General features: G+C 50.0%; 1 protein-coding gene across 1 annotated transcript in view; it reads left to right on the top strand.

The window, feature by feature from the left end:
- The window catches only part of BIN3 (bridging integrator 3), a 42270-nt gene that overhangs the window by 16555 nt on the left and 9315 nt on the right, over positions 1–16400 (top strand). The window contains exons 2-4 of the mRNA XM_003984702.5: positions 6059–6107; positions 12830–12870; positions 13300–13361. Coding sequence (XP_003984751.1) covers positions 6059–6107; positions 12830–12870; positions 13300–13361 — 152 coding nt within the window. The remainder of the gene's footprint in view (positions 1–6058; positions 6108–12829; positions 12871–13299; positions 13362–16400) is intronic.

Genomic DNA, 16400 nt, shown 5'->3' on the forward strand with positions numbered 1-16400 from the left:
GGGCCTTTACTCCCATGGCGAGAGACTGAAAAATTCTCTAGGAAATCTTACCTGCCCGGGAGTACAGATACTGACATCAGGGGCTCCCCACAACACTGCTCAGCCAGGTCACTGCACACAGTACACAGACAATATCTGAGCGCTCACAGCTTCTGATCAGCTGTCTTGTCTCCAGTCCCGTATGTGAGCAGACACCCAAGATTACCACACTCCCAAGGGGAGTGTTTAGTGTGAAAAATGGAGGCAAAAGCAGAAAACAACTTGAGGGGAAACTGAGACTGAAGGAAGGCAGAAGAAACTTTTTGTAAATCTGTCATTAAGATCATCAGAGAGAGATGGGGCGCCTGGGTGGCTCAGTCGGTTGAGTGTCCGACTTTGGCTCAGGTCATGATCTCACGGTCTGTGAGTTCAAACCCCGCGTCAGGCTCTGTGCTGACAGCTCAGAGCCTGGAGCCTGCTTTGGATTCTGTGTCTCCTTCGCTCTCTGCCCCTCCCCTGCTCATGCCCTGTCTCTCTCTCTCAAAAATAAAGAAACATTAAAAAAGAATTTTTTTAAAGATCATCAGAGAGAGAAGCCATCCATGAAATAAAACAAGATACCATAAAAAAAAAGGACATCCTGAAAAGTAAAAAGACCTCTCAGAAATTAAAAATATGATAGCAGAAATGAAAAACTTTACAAGTATTAGAAGATACGAAATGTTGAAAAATAAAGAAACTGGAGAAGCAACCAAGTTGGGTCAGCACTGGAATTACAAGAATTTCAGAAATAAATGGGGCACCTGGGTGGCTCAGTTGGTTAAGCATCCAAGTTCGGCTCAGATCATGATCTCACTGTTCGTGGGTTCCAGCCCCGCACTGGGCTCTGTGCTGACAGCTCGGAGCCTGGAGCCTGCTTCAGATTCTGTTCCTCTCTCTCTCTCTCTCTCTCTGTTCCTCCCATGCTTGCTCTCTCTCTCTCTCTCCTTCAAAATAAATAAACTTTAAAAATTAAAAAAAAATGAATTTCAGAAATGAGAAACAGAGAAAATGGGGGAAGACACGAGCCACAACAAAGTTTTTTTTAAGCCCAGAACGAAAGATTACAAATTGCCAAATTGAAAGAATTTGGTGTGTATCCCAGCACAGTGAGTGCAATTAGACCCACGAGGTACATCACTGTGAAAGTTTATACCACCAGGGACAAGCTTGCATGAAGAATGGGTAGGTTGCCTACAAAGGATAGAAATCAGAGTGCTTTAGACTTCACCACAATAGCACTGGGAAATGAGAAGCCAGGGAAGCAAAGTCTGTGAGATTCTGAAAGAAATGAAGTCCAACCTACATTCTATACCCAGTCAGACTAACTGGTGTGAGTCAGAGCAAAGAGGTTTTGGTTATGCAAAGTCTCAAAAGGTGATTTCACACACACTTTTACTCTGCCCAAACGAGGAGTAAACCAGCAAAGAGGAAGACCCGGATTCCAGCTGTCAGAATTCCTATAGGAGGCAGGAGAAGGGCGAGTCTGGGCCTCCAGCTCTATACCAGGGGCCGAGGCGACGGGTCCTGACCGGAGCAGCTTGGAGGCTGCCTCGGACACCGCTTCAAGAAGTGAATACCTGACACGAGTGAATGTATTAAGAGTAAATTTAGACAATAAATACATAGAAAATTCAGCACGTGAAAGAAAAATGACAATTTTAGGAGCAAAAGCACGCAGTGTTATTAGTTACGTATTGCTGTGTAACAAATTCCCCCACAACTTAGCGTCTCCAAACAACAGTACCAGTTTCTGCAGGTCAGGAATTTGGGAGTGGCCTAGCTGGGAGGCTTGGCTCGGAACTCTGCAGCTTCTGAAGGTTTGGCTGAGGCTGAAAAATCTGCTGGCTGCCACATGCAGGAAGGACAAGAAATCACATTATTCTCCCAACAGTTTACTTATTGATCTGACCAAATCACGTAACTCTATCGAGAAGAAGAGGAGATTCGGATGTGCCCTTGTGTAACGGGTAGAAAGAAGCCTGCAAGAGCTTGGTCAGTTGGTTGGTTTCGTTAAATCTTCCCCTTGCAAAAGAAAAAGTCAGCAGCTACTGCCTAAAACCTAACCAGAGATAGAAATAGACGCATTTTTATTTAGAGATGCAAAGGTATGTGCCAGAAAACCCAGCAGAGTCGAAAAGTGCTTGTCTTGGGCAAGTGAGATTAGGGCAGGGGGAGGGAGGATAGGACCTCATGTTTCACTTAACAAACCTTGTTGTCTTATTAAACCATGCACACGTGTAACTTTGATAAAAGCAAACTCAGATTAATTGCACAAAAGGGAAAGGCAAACGCTAAGCCAGAAAAAAAATCCTGATAAACAGGCCAAAGGGCTAGTGGTAAAATGTAAACCATTTCAATCTTTTAAAAAATGTAAACTGTCTCAATCTGCCTCCAGGGCAATTTGGCAAATGTATCAAAGCCTTAGACATGTATATATCCTTTGACCCAGCAATTCCAATTCTAAGAATTTATCCTATGTGACTAATCCTTGATGTACACAAAGATTTAGCTATTAGTGTTTTTAATAATAGAAGAAAAATTGGAAAAAATTGAAATGATCATTAGTAAGTGATGTGGATCACAAAAATAAAATAGGGATATATAATGAAATACTAGGTAGCTCTTAACAGGGCAGGCTGATGACAACCACATCTTGGCATATAGAAGCCTTTATGATATGTTTAGGTTTTTTAAGTTATATAAATATGCATATGTACACATGTCCATGTATTTACACACAGATTCAGGGTGTTACTGTTAATGTGTGTGTGTGTGTGTGTGTGTGTGTGTTTCCATGTTTTCCAAGTGTTTGACACTGATCAGGTGTTATTTTTGTAGTCAAGGAAAAAAACAAGGGATTTTTTTTTAGTTTATTTGAAAAATATGGAAAGTGCAAAGAAGAAAACAGTAGTCACACTCTTACCACCCAGAATTAACCACTATTAACATTTGGCATATTTGCTTCAGATTTTTTTCTTTCTGCAAACTTTTAAAATATAATTAACACCAAAACATTAGCCTTGGTTATCTTTAGATATGAGACCGTGCACTGTTTTGGTTTTTTCCTTCTTTTCCTTCCCTTTCTCCCTCTCTCTTTCTCTCTCTCTCTGTCTCTGACTTTGCTGTATTTCCCAAGTTTTCTCTGATGAGTATGTTTTACTTTTTAAATGGGTAAACTTCAATTAATATAAAAGGTAGGCTATTTTTTAATGCCAAATGAAGTCTTAGACATTTAGAAGAAGGTAAGCAAGGTTTTGGACTTGAGAACAGCTTTGATCAAGCTGGGAGAAGGGAAGGCATTCCATGTGGGTGTAATGGCCATGTGTCCCAGTTCCCCTGGACAGTCCAGGTTCTTTACCTGTTGTCTCAAAGACATTATCAGTGACGTTTTGCACTCAGCCAACATGATACCTGGAACCTATCATTTGTTCAGACGGAGCCGGGTCAGCACAAGCCTCCTTCCTCCCGATAACGCTGCCCTCCTCATTCCTTGCATTTCCAGTCTTTTCAAGAATAGTGAGCCCCTTTGAAATTCCACAGTATTTTAAGGTTAGGTATTTTGATCAGATGATTTTCCTTAGTTCCTTCAAATAAACATAACAAATTCATGGCAAAGAATAGCAGAGAGAAAAGTGGATTGTTTACTCCTGGTTCAGTCGTGAACCAGCAGAATGACCCTGGGCTAGTCACTGGACCTTTCCAGATTGGTTTTCTCATCTACAAAATGAGAGGGTTGAACTGGAACAATTTCTATGGTAACTTGCAATTCTAAAAATACTGTGATTCCAAATTAAGATTTAGAGAGGCTGTGGCACCACAAATAATGGCATCTAAGTTCTTCATTTCTTTATAGCTAGTCTGTAGTACTAGACTCCAAGTTAGAATCATTGTGAAGACCACTCTGAGAATTCTGTAGAATTTCACCCTGCCCCCATGTTCCTGGAACAGAGATTCAGTTTAGAATTCAAGTTTCCATCTCCTCTGTTTTAGAGTTTAAGAAATAGCTCCAGGGGCGCCTGGGCGGCTCAGTCAGTTAAGTGCTGACTTTGGCTCAGGTCACGATCTCACAGTTCATGAGTTCAAGCCCCACGTTGGGCTCTGTGCTGACAGCTCAGAGCCTGGAGCCTGCTCGGGATTCTGTGTCTCCCTCTCTCTCTCTGCCCCTCCCTGCTCACGTTCGTCTCTCTCTCTCCCTCCCTCTCTCTCTCTCTCTCTCTCTCTCTCTCTCTCTCTCTCAAAAATAAACATTAAAAGAATTTAAAAAAGAAAGAAAGAAAAAAAGAAAGAAAGAGAAAGAAAAAGCTCCAGAGAGACCGTGATTTGTTCGCATCACAAAACTAGTCAAAGGCAGAGATCAGTTTTCTGATTCCTGGTCCAAAGCTTATTATCCCACAACATGCTTCGTGCAGGCTCAATCTTCTCAATGCCACCAGGACCTCATTTGCACTGTCACCAAAATAGTCCTTGAGGGCAGTTGTTCACTGTCCAAAACCATTGTGTCAGTCAACTCCAATCCCTGATTTGGGGAAAAGTAACTGGGGACACGAGGAGGGGACTATGGAGCTCAGCTCCCTTAACCTCTGTTCTTTAGATTTGAGGAGGGGAAAGAGCAATTTCTCCCTTTCTCTTCTTTTCAGTTCCAGAGCTTACCTTTCCCCTGGTAATTATGTAGCCACTGATTATTTGTTTACAGAAGCCACGTGAATCAGCCCACCCCCAAAGGGTTAACGCTCCCAAATTACCGGGCTGGGTTAACAATAAACAGGATGTCCTCCAGAAATTAAATTTAAACCACTGTGACTCAGGCTGGCCCATCCTCTCGACCGGATCGTTGTCTGGGGTTATTATCGGTGGTTAATTATACCATTGGGTTTAGCAACAGTGTTGGTCAGTTTGGGCCAAGAGAAAGCAGGCTTGGGCAGAAGGGGGTGCGGAGGGAAGGGGCGGGTGCAGCGGTGGAAGCTGGAAGCGGGAGGTTTGAAAGGGAGGGACTGCAGCGTCCTGAGCACTGAGAGAAGAGTGGGAGTGGAGTCGTGCCCTGGGGACTCTCCTGCTGACTCCCTGTGCCCTGAGCTGATCCCAGGGGTGCTTCACTCACTGCTACCTTGGGGGCTCTGGGGAGCCTCTTTTTCTCCAGCAGTTGGCATGCACTGTGTTTGCTCCTAGCGGGACCACGCTTCTCAGAATTGTAGAATCAGAATTTTTCATGCCTCAAGGAAGCTTCTGAATTATCCAGTCTAACCCTGTCCTTTCACAGAGTGGGCAATGAATCCCAGGGCAGTCGTTACCTGCCAGGGGGCAGCCCGCTCCTCAGAGCGGGAGGCGGTGGGGGCCAGTGAGGGGGGACCTAGATTTAGAGGCTAGATTATTGACCCTCCTTCTGTTATGCCAAACTGCCTTCCATTTCCAAGTGGAGAACCTGAGGTGCAGAGGGCAGACCTGGGCTAGATTCAGGTCCCTCTTTGAGTTAGCCACGTTTCAGGTTGTCAGTTCTCACCAGAAATAACCCAGCCTGGCTGGGCCTTAATGCCCTGTAGTGTGTCCTCTGTCTCCAGCCACGTAACAAGTCCTCTATAGAGAAGTAGCGAAGCACCTAATACAGACGATAAGTGGTTCTCATGGTGTTTTTAAACGCTTGTTTTCAAGGATGATAGCTGCCCCAGCGAGCCTGTAATTCTGACTTTGCAGCTCCTCAGGACACAGATTTACAATGACTGTCTGTCGTGTGGTATCTCCCCTTCCCTGCCCTCACCTTTGCAACGTGTTTCAACACCCGGCTACTAGTAGGAAAGATGCTCTGGGGCAGAAGGTGGTGCCCAGGACTTCCATCCGACACTGTCCATGGGAAGATCACCCTCCAGAGCCCAGCCTGGCTGCCGACGGCCCTAGATCCACAGGGCGTGTGGTTCGAGTGCCAGGAGCAGGCCACTGGCTCTCGTTACCCTCCAGGGAAAAGTGGCCTTGACTTCATCAGTTCTTTTCAGCTACATCCTTCCCCGTTTCTCCTAAAATCCCTCTTTGTCTCTTTCTCTCCTAGGATTCCTTTCAAGATTGGGCAGCCCAAGAAACAGATTGTCCCTAAAACAGTGAGTAACCCGATTCTTTCATTCTGAGACTCCGTCTGTCTCACATGGTCTTTGCAGAGAACCAGAGGTTTGATTCAGCACATTGTGAGGCTGGGGAGGGCAGAACCCGGGCTGCCTCATTCCCAGCCGTGTCGCTCTGGAACCTCACTTAGACTGGGGCTTGCGGAGGCCTCCTGGCCTGGGACATCTTCCTTCTGCAAATCAGGCTGGCTCGTCCCCATCCTGGGGCAGGTGGAGGAGGTGGGTGACAGGTGGGTGACAGCCCATCTCTGCAGTCTGGCGTGGCACTCTGCACTTTCCTGAGTGGGCTCCTGAAACCTAGGCCCCTGCCAAGGACATGTCCCAGGCCTTTATCTCCAGCCATCTCAGGCTGTGTGAAGACCAGGAAGCTTCTCCAGGAGGCTCCAGGTCCCTTTCTCTCCACTGCCAAAGGAATTCTTAGCCAGGACCCAGAGTCAGGAGGGCATGATTGAATCCTACCTCCTTGAGAACCCACAATTTTTATCTCTATTAATCTCCAGAATGGGAGAGGAATCACAGATTTTTAGAAAGTTTAGAGCTGGAAGCCCTTACAGATCATCTAGTCCAACCTGATTTTCCTTACGAGAAAACCAAGGCCCACGAAGCCACCGTGACTTTCTAAGGTTGTAAAAAACCGAACACTAGGGCAGCTGGGTGGCTCAATCTGTTAAGCATCCAACTCTCAAGCAGAGCTGCTTGAGCTGCTCTCTCCCTCTTCCCCTCCCCCACTCATGAGTGCTCCTAAGACAAAACAAAAAAAAAAAATTTTTTTTTTTTTTTAAAACCCTAATACCGACAGAGCCGAAATTGGAACCCAAGTCGGAGTCTCTGTTCAATGCACATTCCACTGCTCTATGCTGCCTCACTCAGGCTGTGAAGGTCTGCCGAGGTTTGGGAATTCTAGTAAAGAATGGCCTCTTGAACTCCCTCACCCCCAAATCTAATCAGGCTGTTGGTTTCACCGTGGGAACCCATAACTGTACAGTATCTCTCATTGTGACAGTTCCAGCAACTGTCAGCCTGCTGGAGCCCCTGACGGTTCTCCTTGTCTTAATAACCTCGGCCCTCCTTGGCTCAGAACTCAGGACTACAGGAAAGCTCCTGCTTCATTTTGGCAGGAAGGGAAGTTCAGCACACATCTGACCAATGGCTCAGTCTTTGGAAAATCCAAAGGCAGGCCACTTAAAAGGAAATGGGCTGCGTTTCTCTTTCAAGTGAAGGCAGGCCGAGGACAGACTGAGAGTTTACCTCCCATGCAGAGGCTGACCATCTGTGGAGGCTCTCAGCTGAAGCGCAAAGAATCTGGGCGTGCAAATGTTGGGCTCTAGCCGGCTACAGGAAGTGGGAAGGTGTGGCTTTGTGTCTCCAGAGTTTAATCCAGGGCAGATCTGAAAGGGAAGTGGTTTTGAGAAGGGTCTTTTATTCCCAGCGCTCACTACCAAAAAACAAACAGGCAAACAGAAAACCCTCCCAACACCCTTACCTCTATAGAGATAGCCGGTGTTCTCTACAGAAAAGTATAGGTTAGAATTCAGTTTCTAGCTTCTTTGCCAGTTTGTTGACAGAAAGATCTCTGGGTCTTTTAATCTGAGGAGTGGCAAGGACTCCCCAGAGGAGGGACAAATGGACAATCCCAGCACCTATGGACGGCCCTACAGACAAGCCCACAGATGGGCCCGTGGCTTCCCTCTTCCCCTCCTCACGTCAGTCTTGTTTGGGATGGAACTGCGGTCCTCTGACTTCTGGAATCTGCTCCCCCAGTCAGACTGGGCACCAAGTAGTGGTTAAGAAGCCAGATGTGGTAGGTTTCCTGCCTGGATTCCCACCGGCTCCGCCACATGCTGTATGTGACCTTGAGCAAGGCCCTTTACTGTCTCTGAGCGTTGGTTTCCTCCTTCGTAAGAGAGGATCTTAGTACCTATGCCACTGATATAGTATGAGTCTTGTGTACATGAGGTCATGTGTATGAACCACTTAACACAGTGTCTAGCACATGATGAGCCCTCAATAAATATTAACTACCTTGTGGGAAGATAGTTGATTTGACTCTTTAGAAACCACCGAGGACTCAGCCTGTTCCAAGCAGCCGGATCCCCTACTACAAGGAAATGGTAGGCCGGGCCTTTGATCTCTCACAAGGAATCAAAGCCGACTTAGGCTTTGGAAGAGAGTTACTTGCTCCCTCAACTCCCCAGAGGCACCGAAGTATAGGGAGCGAGAGCCTGCCTCTTCAATTTCGTTCTCTGCCGCACAAGCCCCTCCGGGCCCCCATCATAGGCCGAGCCCGGGAAGCCGTCTCAGCGCCTCCGGCAGCTGCCCCCAGACAGTGGTGACGCGCTACCGTTCTTGCCCAGGCACCGTCAGAGGCGCAGATGTGGCTGCCTGCTGCCTGGAAGTCATGGCGCCCCCGTCATGGGAAGAAACGCTCACGTTATCTTCAGGGAGTTTCAGGAGGTTTTTGGCTCAAGGTACCCAACTGTCAGACACAAAGAAAGCATTGTGTGTTTGCTCTCACTGTTCTTCTGCACCCAGGTTATTAACACGAATTCCATTGTTGTCAAGGCTCTGGCGAGGGAATGGCATGTTCTCTGCAGGGGCTGGCCACTGGATGGAGGCGGAGGGACAAAAGCTCGCCCACCTCCCAGTCCGAACCCTCCGCACCCTCTGCTTACACCCCGCCTGCCCCACCAGTCCCATAAGGTAGCCGGAGCATCTTGGCATGGCAAAAAGCAGCCGCTTCCCCGTCCGTAACCTTCGAGGAGGGAAGAGCTCTTGGAAGCAGGGGTCACCCTGGGTCTCGCACACGAAGGAAAGCACACTCTTAGACTCCGAGCTAGGCAGGCATGCCACAGCGCCAGGGCAGGGGAGCATCCTGCCACACGGAGCCCCCACTTGAGGACAGTCTCCACTTGCAAAGTGGAGAGCCTCTCAGCCTCATTTGATCATGTGGTAACACATGATCCACCAAAGGGAGGCTGCTTTCCGCCCCTAGCACCCCTCCCAGAGGGGGCTTCCGAGATCACCCAGTGTGCCCTCTGCCTCAGCTCTGATCCGACACGGCTTAGCTCCGGGGCTAGAGCCGGAGCCCTGCCTGCCGGTGTCCTTCTTCACTTCACCCCGAGCGTCCGTTTGGGTGAGACCTCAGCCCACTCATTCATTTAACGAATACTGACTCCTGCTCCATGCCAGCCTGACCCTAGGCGCGGGGAGTAGAGCGCTGAGCAGCACAGTCTCACCCCTCCACCTTGAGCCTTTGCAAATGCCCAGAGCAGCGGGCCGTCTGGTGCTCATTCCCCCTTCGCTAACCTCGCTGCCCGGCCGGGCCCGCCCTGACCCGCTGACAGCCGTGCACATGTGTTTGCACTTGCATTGTTGACTGGGGGCTAATCGCCTTTTTGGCAAAAGCATCAAGCGTTCAGAGATGTTCAGATCTTCCGTGTTTGGCTGTTTCCCTCGGAATGGAGATACCTTGCACTAGGACTCCAGTGTGTCTCCTTATTCCCTTATCCATTATCCGAGGGGCCAGAATCCTGGTGGTGTTGCCGCGGATCTTTCCCCAAGGGAGGAGAGCGATCTTGAGAGCAACCCACACCTGGCTGCCAGAGGCAGAAGGGGGACACGTTCATGAACATCTCAGGCTCTCACGTGGCCGTGAGCAGCAGCAGAAGGATCGAACTCCACCCTGACATACTTCTCAGCTGCCGGGGTAAGACCTCAAGCGGCTCCCCAACCAGAATGTTCCAGCCCAGTTGGAAACCCGCAGTCGCTCGCTCTCCGTGCAAGTCCAAGCATTCCCAGCCAGGGGGACCAGGTGCTCTCTGACATCCCACACACGCACCGGCACACTTGGGGATTGCAAAAGAGAGCGCCAGAAGCCAAGGCCGGAGCTCTCTGCGCCCGCCTCCCTCTGGGAGCACCCACTGCATGTTCTTCATCTTTAGAAAAGCTGGAGTCTGACCAGGACATCCTTGACTTCGTCTTTTTGGAAAAGAATACTTTTAATACATAAAGACTCTGCTTAGCCGTCACATCCTACAAAATAAGAGGGGTGATATGTCCAGTTAAGGGAGGCCCAGGTGTAACCCCCGGGCACAGGATCCTGGCTTAGCCTAAATCAGCGTTCATCCCAGCTATCAACTGACCTCGTGCTTTGCCAAAGGGCCACAGACCAGTCTGCACCCCCAGACTTCTCTGGGCACCCCCAGCACCCCAGTCCATGGGAGAAGAACAAGGAAACCCTATCCACAGGCCAGGCACCGAGCTCTGTGCTCTACACAGACTGTTCGGTGATCCTCTAAACAAGCCAACAAGACGGACACTGCTACCCCGTTTCCTTGGCAGCCACTGAAAATCTTCCCAGGGGAAGGCCGAATGGAGTTATCCCATTCCTCTAGAAAAGTACGTGAGACTCAAAATGTTAGGTAGTGTTTTTAATACTGCACAGCTGGTATCAGAATCCATCTGTCATCCGTCTCTGCTCATTCCTGTCCACCACCTTCCTCGACGGTGTTGGTGGAGAAAGGGCTGGACCGTCCCAGCGCGGGCTTGCTGGGCCCGGGCGAGGCCTCGCTACCCCAGAGCAAATCTCCCGCCTGCATCGCGCCAGACGCTCTTCTGGCCTTTGGCTGAGACTTTGATTCCTGCCCAGCTACACATCCCCTGGGACAGGTAGCACTTTAAGCTTTTTTCAGGAACATACGCTTTAGTGGGAGCGAAGTTTGAGCTTCCTCTTAAGAGCAGCTTTTGATGGATCATAGGAAGGTGATGATGAAAACATTGGGTTCCTGGATGGAAAAACAGGGGGTCTGTTGAAAAGAGGGCAAAGACTGTAGGGTGGGGGAAACCGATGGTGAATTTTACTTCACGACTTTGTGTCAGACCCCAGGTGCTGGGGTCAGAAAGTAAAAGGAAAGACCCTGTGTTCCTGCTTCTAAATTTTACATTTCAGTTGAGGAACGTGAGGTGTGTCCATGCAAGGGCGACATGTGGTTGTGCCCCGGGACCTTAGCTAAGTAGGTTCTCCATGCCATTCTCTAGCCCCCGTCCTCCACGGGGCTGTCCATGGTTTAGGTTAGAGGTGTATTTGTTTTATCTCCCCTGCCAGGACCCACATCTGTTTATTCACCAGAACATCTCCCTCACCTGGCAGATTGCATTGCACTTAATAGGTGCTCAATAAATGTTTGTGAGGTTATTGAATGTCATTTTAAAAAGGGGGCCGGTGCTGAACTAGGAGTCTGAATTCTAGCCTTGGTTTGCCTCTGACTAGCCCTGAGTCCTTATATAAATCACTCCCCGTCTCTGGGCTTCGTCCTCTGTGTTTGTAACATGAAATAATCGGCCTGAATAATGTTTTGCTGTTCTGTGACTGTGTTGAGTTTACCTAAATGCACATGAGTGTGGGGTCCGTGGGCTTTCAGAATGCTCCTTCATGGGGCACTGTGACGGAAGGGTGCGCTGGCAAAGAACAATGGGGCCTTGACACTTTCCACAGCTTTGGGCTCCGTGACCTTCAGCCTGCTGTGAGAGTGAGGACCAGGGTTTAGGGCTCTCACTGGAAGGCATCTCGGGGAGCAGCCAAGAAGGCACCTTTCTTGGGTCGTGGCTTTAATTCATCAGCAAATACCTTTTCCCCTTTTTGGTAGAATGCTTGTTAAGAGCACAGGCCTTGGAGCCAGGCTGCCTATGTCCAGATCCTAGCCCTGCCACTCACTAGTCGTGTGAGCTGGTGCAGCATACGTCCCCTCTGTCCTAGGGAGCTCCTTGGTGCAGTGAGGGCCACAAGTACACCTGCCTCTGCAGTTGTGGGGGAGAAGCCATTCACAGAAGCATGCGGCGAGCACCCCGTGAATGTTAGCTGCTCTTAATTGAGCGCCTCAGCCCAGAGGCTCAGCACGCCGGCCAGGGAGCTCTTACTGCCTCTGCAGAAGGGAACCAGGACAGGCCTCGGTCCCCTCCTCTCGGCTCTCAGGTGTCATATCCCTCACAGGCCACTCTCCTGAGAGGCCATTGCCAGGGCCCCGTTTGACGGATGGAGAAATTCAGGCACTGGACGTGCAAGTGACTTTCTTGACTTCACCTGACATGCAGGTGGCAGAATTAGGATCAGGACTTACACCCATCTGATGTCAGTCTTGCTGGCATCGGGGAAATCTGGTTACTTATCAAGAATTTTAAGAGAGCCTTGCCAGTCAGTAGCAATAGTATTTGTGCTCGGTACATTCCAGCACACAGAGCGTGCAGACAGGACGTTTCTTGGTCCACCCTGAGCCTCACAGTTGGTAAGCCCTGTGAGGAAACCAGGGCCAGGAGTAGGAGGGGACCCGCCTGCTTCCCCCCCTGCGAGTCTCAGTCACATTCACATTCTGAGCACCTCACCTGCCTCGCGATGGGAGGGGTGAGGAGAGAGGGAACGCAGCCCAGCGCCTGGCTCCCTGTGGTAGAGGAACAGAGCCACAATCCGCTGCTACTTGCCTGGCTGGCCCATCTGGGAGGGGAGTCTTGTGCCCTAAATCAAACACTTAATTAATTTGGGAACACAGGGATACTGTGTCGTTAACGATCTGCTGGAGCTTGTATGAACTGGACCGTGTTGTTTTCTGCAGCTGGGGGGAGGGTGGAGAGGGAGTTTCAGTAGGCTGGCAGATTTTTTCCAGCGTGTTGTCATTTCTCCGATGATTGAGTTATCTCTTTGGTTACAGGTGGAGAGAGATTTTGAAAGGGAGTATGGAAAACTCCAGCAGTGAGTGTCAAAGCCCAGAAGGATGGAGGCTGGGGGGAGTGGGGGGGGGGCGAGGGGGGGAAGGGCAGGAGCCTTCCACCAGGTCTCAGTTCCCGCACTGCCCCTTCCGGCACCTCCATTAGTGGGCCACTCATCTGTCCCGTAAGTGCCGCGGGAGCAGAGGGCAGCTCAGTTCACAGCCTGCCAGAAATTCTCCCCCAGCTGATGGCTATGTGACAGTCGTTAACTCATAGCCTTTGGGTGCTTGGCCTCATGCAGAGCCGGTAGCAGCCCTTCAGTCGGTGGGAAAACTCCCCATGGAGCAGGGGCCCCCTCTCCTGGCAGGCCTTCCAGGGCATCAGGCTGGGCTTCACTCAGGTAGATGGGAAGGAAGGGGGCTGAAGCAAGCTGACGATGCCAGGTGCCTAAGCCTGTGCCCCTGCCTTGCAGGCTGGAGGAGCAGACCAGGAGGCTGCAGAAGGACATGAAGAAGGGCACCGATGCTGATCTGGGTAGGTGGCATAGTCCAGAGCTGGGCCGGGCCTGGCCGGGTCACGGGTGGACCTCTGCCCCTCCGTCACGTCAGGGCTGGCTCCTGTGGTCTGTGCACAGATGCTCATGTCACCGCTCATCCAGAGGACATGGGTGGGTCTGAACACGACTGTCCCTGGCATCTCCAGACTACGTGTGCAGCGAGCCAAGGGTCTGATTACGGAGCCCATCTGTTATTTGTTTTGTGGATAGTTCCAGGTTCCCTGGGTGGCGTATTTATCGTTCGCCACTGCCTTTCCAGTACAGGAGAAGCTGTGACCTATTGCTTCCTTTCTTTGGTACTTCTCCAGATAGACTGCACTGTCAGAGCACAGATGAAGGGAAGGTTGCGTTTTCAGAGTGGGCAGCTTTGGAAGCTGTGGAACGTCAGGGATCCATGAAGTGGAGAGCATGGTTTTCCCCACAAGAAATCAAAATAAATGGGGGACCCCTGGGGCCCAGGGTTCCTGGCCTCATCCGCCCCCAGTGAGAACTAGAATCTGGGCAGAGAAAGCCCTCCTGAAGCAGTCACAGTCAGTGCATCAGGGTCACCAGAAGGCCTGCCACGAGGCAGATTGTCCAGCCCACCCCCAGGCAGTGCTGAGGCAGCTGGCCCGGGGACCCCATTTTGAGAACCACTGCCCCAGACAATTGAGGGAAATCAACTGCCTGGACAAGATCCAAAATCCCATTCTGTGTTCCCAAACAAGATCATCTGTGCACCGCCAGTCCGTTAGGTCTTTGTCGACCCTTATATTTTGAGGTGGTGTCAGGGTTCCAGAGACCCATGTGGAGTTGGAGACCCGCATTCTCTTTAAGGTTCAAAGACCACCAGCCTCCCAATTGGTGCTGGGCTGGCCACACCCTCCCAGTCCCTGAGAGTGGAGGCTCTATGGCCCTGCCCTGCGGCACTCACTCACTCACATAGGCCAGTGAGGACTCCCAGTGGGATTCCACACTGTTAATTGACTTCAGATGGTTCGAACAAAGACAGAGGCAGAGGCCTGAAGTGTGAGGCTTTAGGAAAGAAAAGGAAAATTGGGAAGGAAGTCTCCCCTGCCCTACCTTTTCAGGACTTTTTTCCTCAAATATTAAAAAGTAGTGGAAGAAATTTTTCAAAAACGTTTCCAGTTTTGTCCCAAGTTTCTATCCTTTAATTATACTGTGTGTGACCATTTCATGATCCAGTCCAGTTACACATGATGTTTGCTCCTAAGCCTACAAAGTCATTGCACAGATTTGAAAGAGGGTTCTTAGCTCCACTGCCTCAACATTTCTGGGAAGTATATATTTCCAGGCTTCTCCCATACTGTGCCTGTTTGCTGGGTGACTGCAGCAGGCTACCAGATTAGAGGGAGGCCCAGGACAGGGTGCTGCGTGAGCCAGTCATCCACTGTGGGCTTCTCTGCTGGCATATGGAGGAGCCTGAGTGGAGAGGGACCCGCTAGGCTTCCGTTTCTCCCACCGGAAACAGAGAAGTAGGCCCTTGGGGCCAAGGAGTAGGCGCGTGGGGCCAACGCACTCCTCATATGGCAAGGCAGGGGCACATCTCTGGTTAACGGGAGTGGACCTCATTTCATTGATTCAAAGACATTGTTTCACTTTTAACATCTCAGAAATCAACACACCGTAACATAATTCGCAGCATAGTTTTTCTTTCTCAATGGCTATGCATTAATGGTGTGTTACCGTCTTAAATTCAGTGGCATAAAGTAGTGAGGAATACATTCAAAAACTTTTCTCCTGAAACCCTCAAACTGGTACAGACACTATGGAGCAAGCATGCTCCTTCTCCAGTCTCTCTGCCTGCCCCTCTAGAATTTTTTTGTTTGTTTGCAAATAATGGAGACCTGAAAACTTGTATGGGACTGAGAACCCCAGAGCTGCCAATAGATCTCCATCCTGCCTTGGAGCTGCCCTCTGATTTCCAGGCTCCCCATATCCCCATATCCTCTGTCAAACATGGTGTAGAAACATGTGAACAAGGCTACAGCAGGGCAGTGGCCTCCATCTGTGGGGAAATGGTACCAGAGAAGACCTTTAACAACATAAGCAGATACCGCAGCAGAGCCTTGTGGGGACTGCCCACAGCTGTCTCCAGGCGGATCACCAGGAGAGGAGTGGGCGGCGAGGCGGGTGCCCAGGGTCTAGTCCTGGCTCGGCACTTACAGCTGTTTGACCTTGAGGGAGTTATAACCTCTTTGGAGCCTCACCCTCCTCATCTGTAAAACGGGGCCAAAATACACTACCTGAAATGTCTCCTGCGTTGTATGAGCCCTGGATAAAACAGTGGGGGCACGGGAACCCTGCAGAGGCAGGATGGAAACCTGTCAGCAGCTTTGGAGTTTTTGGTCTAAAGTACAAGTCTTTCAGTCTCCATTACGTGCAAACAAAAGTCTACAGGGGCAGGAAGAGACTGGGAAGGGGCCGTGCTTGCTCCGTAGGGTCTGTACCAGCTCCAGAGGCTCAGGGGAAAACAAGTTTCTGAGTGTATGTCATTGAAACCAGGGGTTGCCTGGCCACACCAAATCTGGCCTCATTTTGTCAATAAAGGGGCCTTGGAACAAAGCCACACCCATTCTTTAGGTACTGTCTGTGGCAGAGTTGAGTAGTTGCAGCAGAAACCATGCAGCCCACACAGCCTGCCATCTTGATTTCTAGCCTTTATGGTATGTTTGCCAGCCCTCGTGGGGCACACTCTTACTCTCGTCCGTGAGAGGGTCCCAAACCAAGCTTCATGCCCAAACCACCTGGAGAGTTTCTTTAAGATACATGTTTCTGGATTACAGACTTACTGAGATAGACTCTTTAGAGCTAGAAAATAGGTATTTTTTACAGCTTCCCGCCCAAAGGATTCTGTTAAAACCCAGAGTTTGGGAAATGAAGTCATTGCCAAAGGTAAAGGTGCTCCTAAGAACTACCCAGAGCAGCCTCAGATGGTCAGGAGCGAACACCATCCAGTAAGGACCGGTGACTTTCAGCTTGTGGTACTCTGTAGCTTTTCTGGCCTGTGGCCGGGA

Source organism: Felis catus, chromosome B1 (assembly GCF_018350175.1).
Source record: "Felis catus isolate Fca126 chromosome B1, F.catus_Fca126_mat1.0, whole genome shotgun sequence".
Classification (NCBI taxonomy): domain Eukaryota; kingdom Metazoa; phylum Chordata; class Mammalia; order Carnivora; family Felidae; genus Felis; species Felis catus.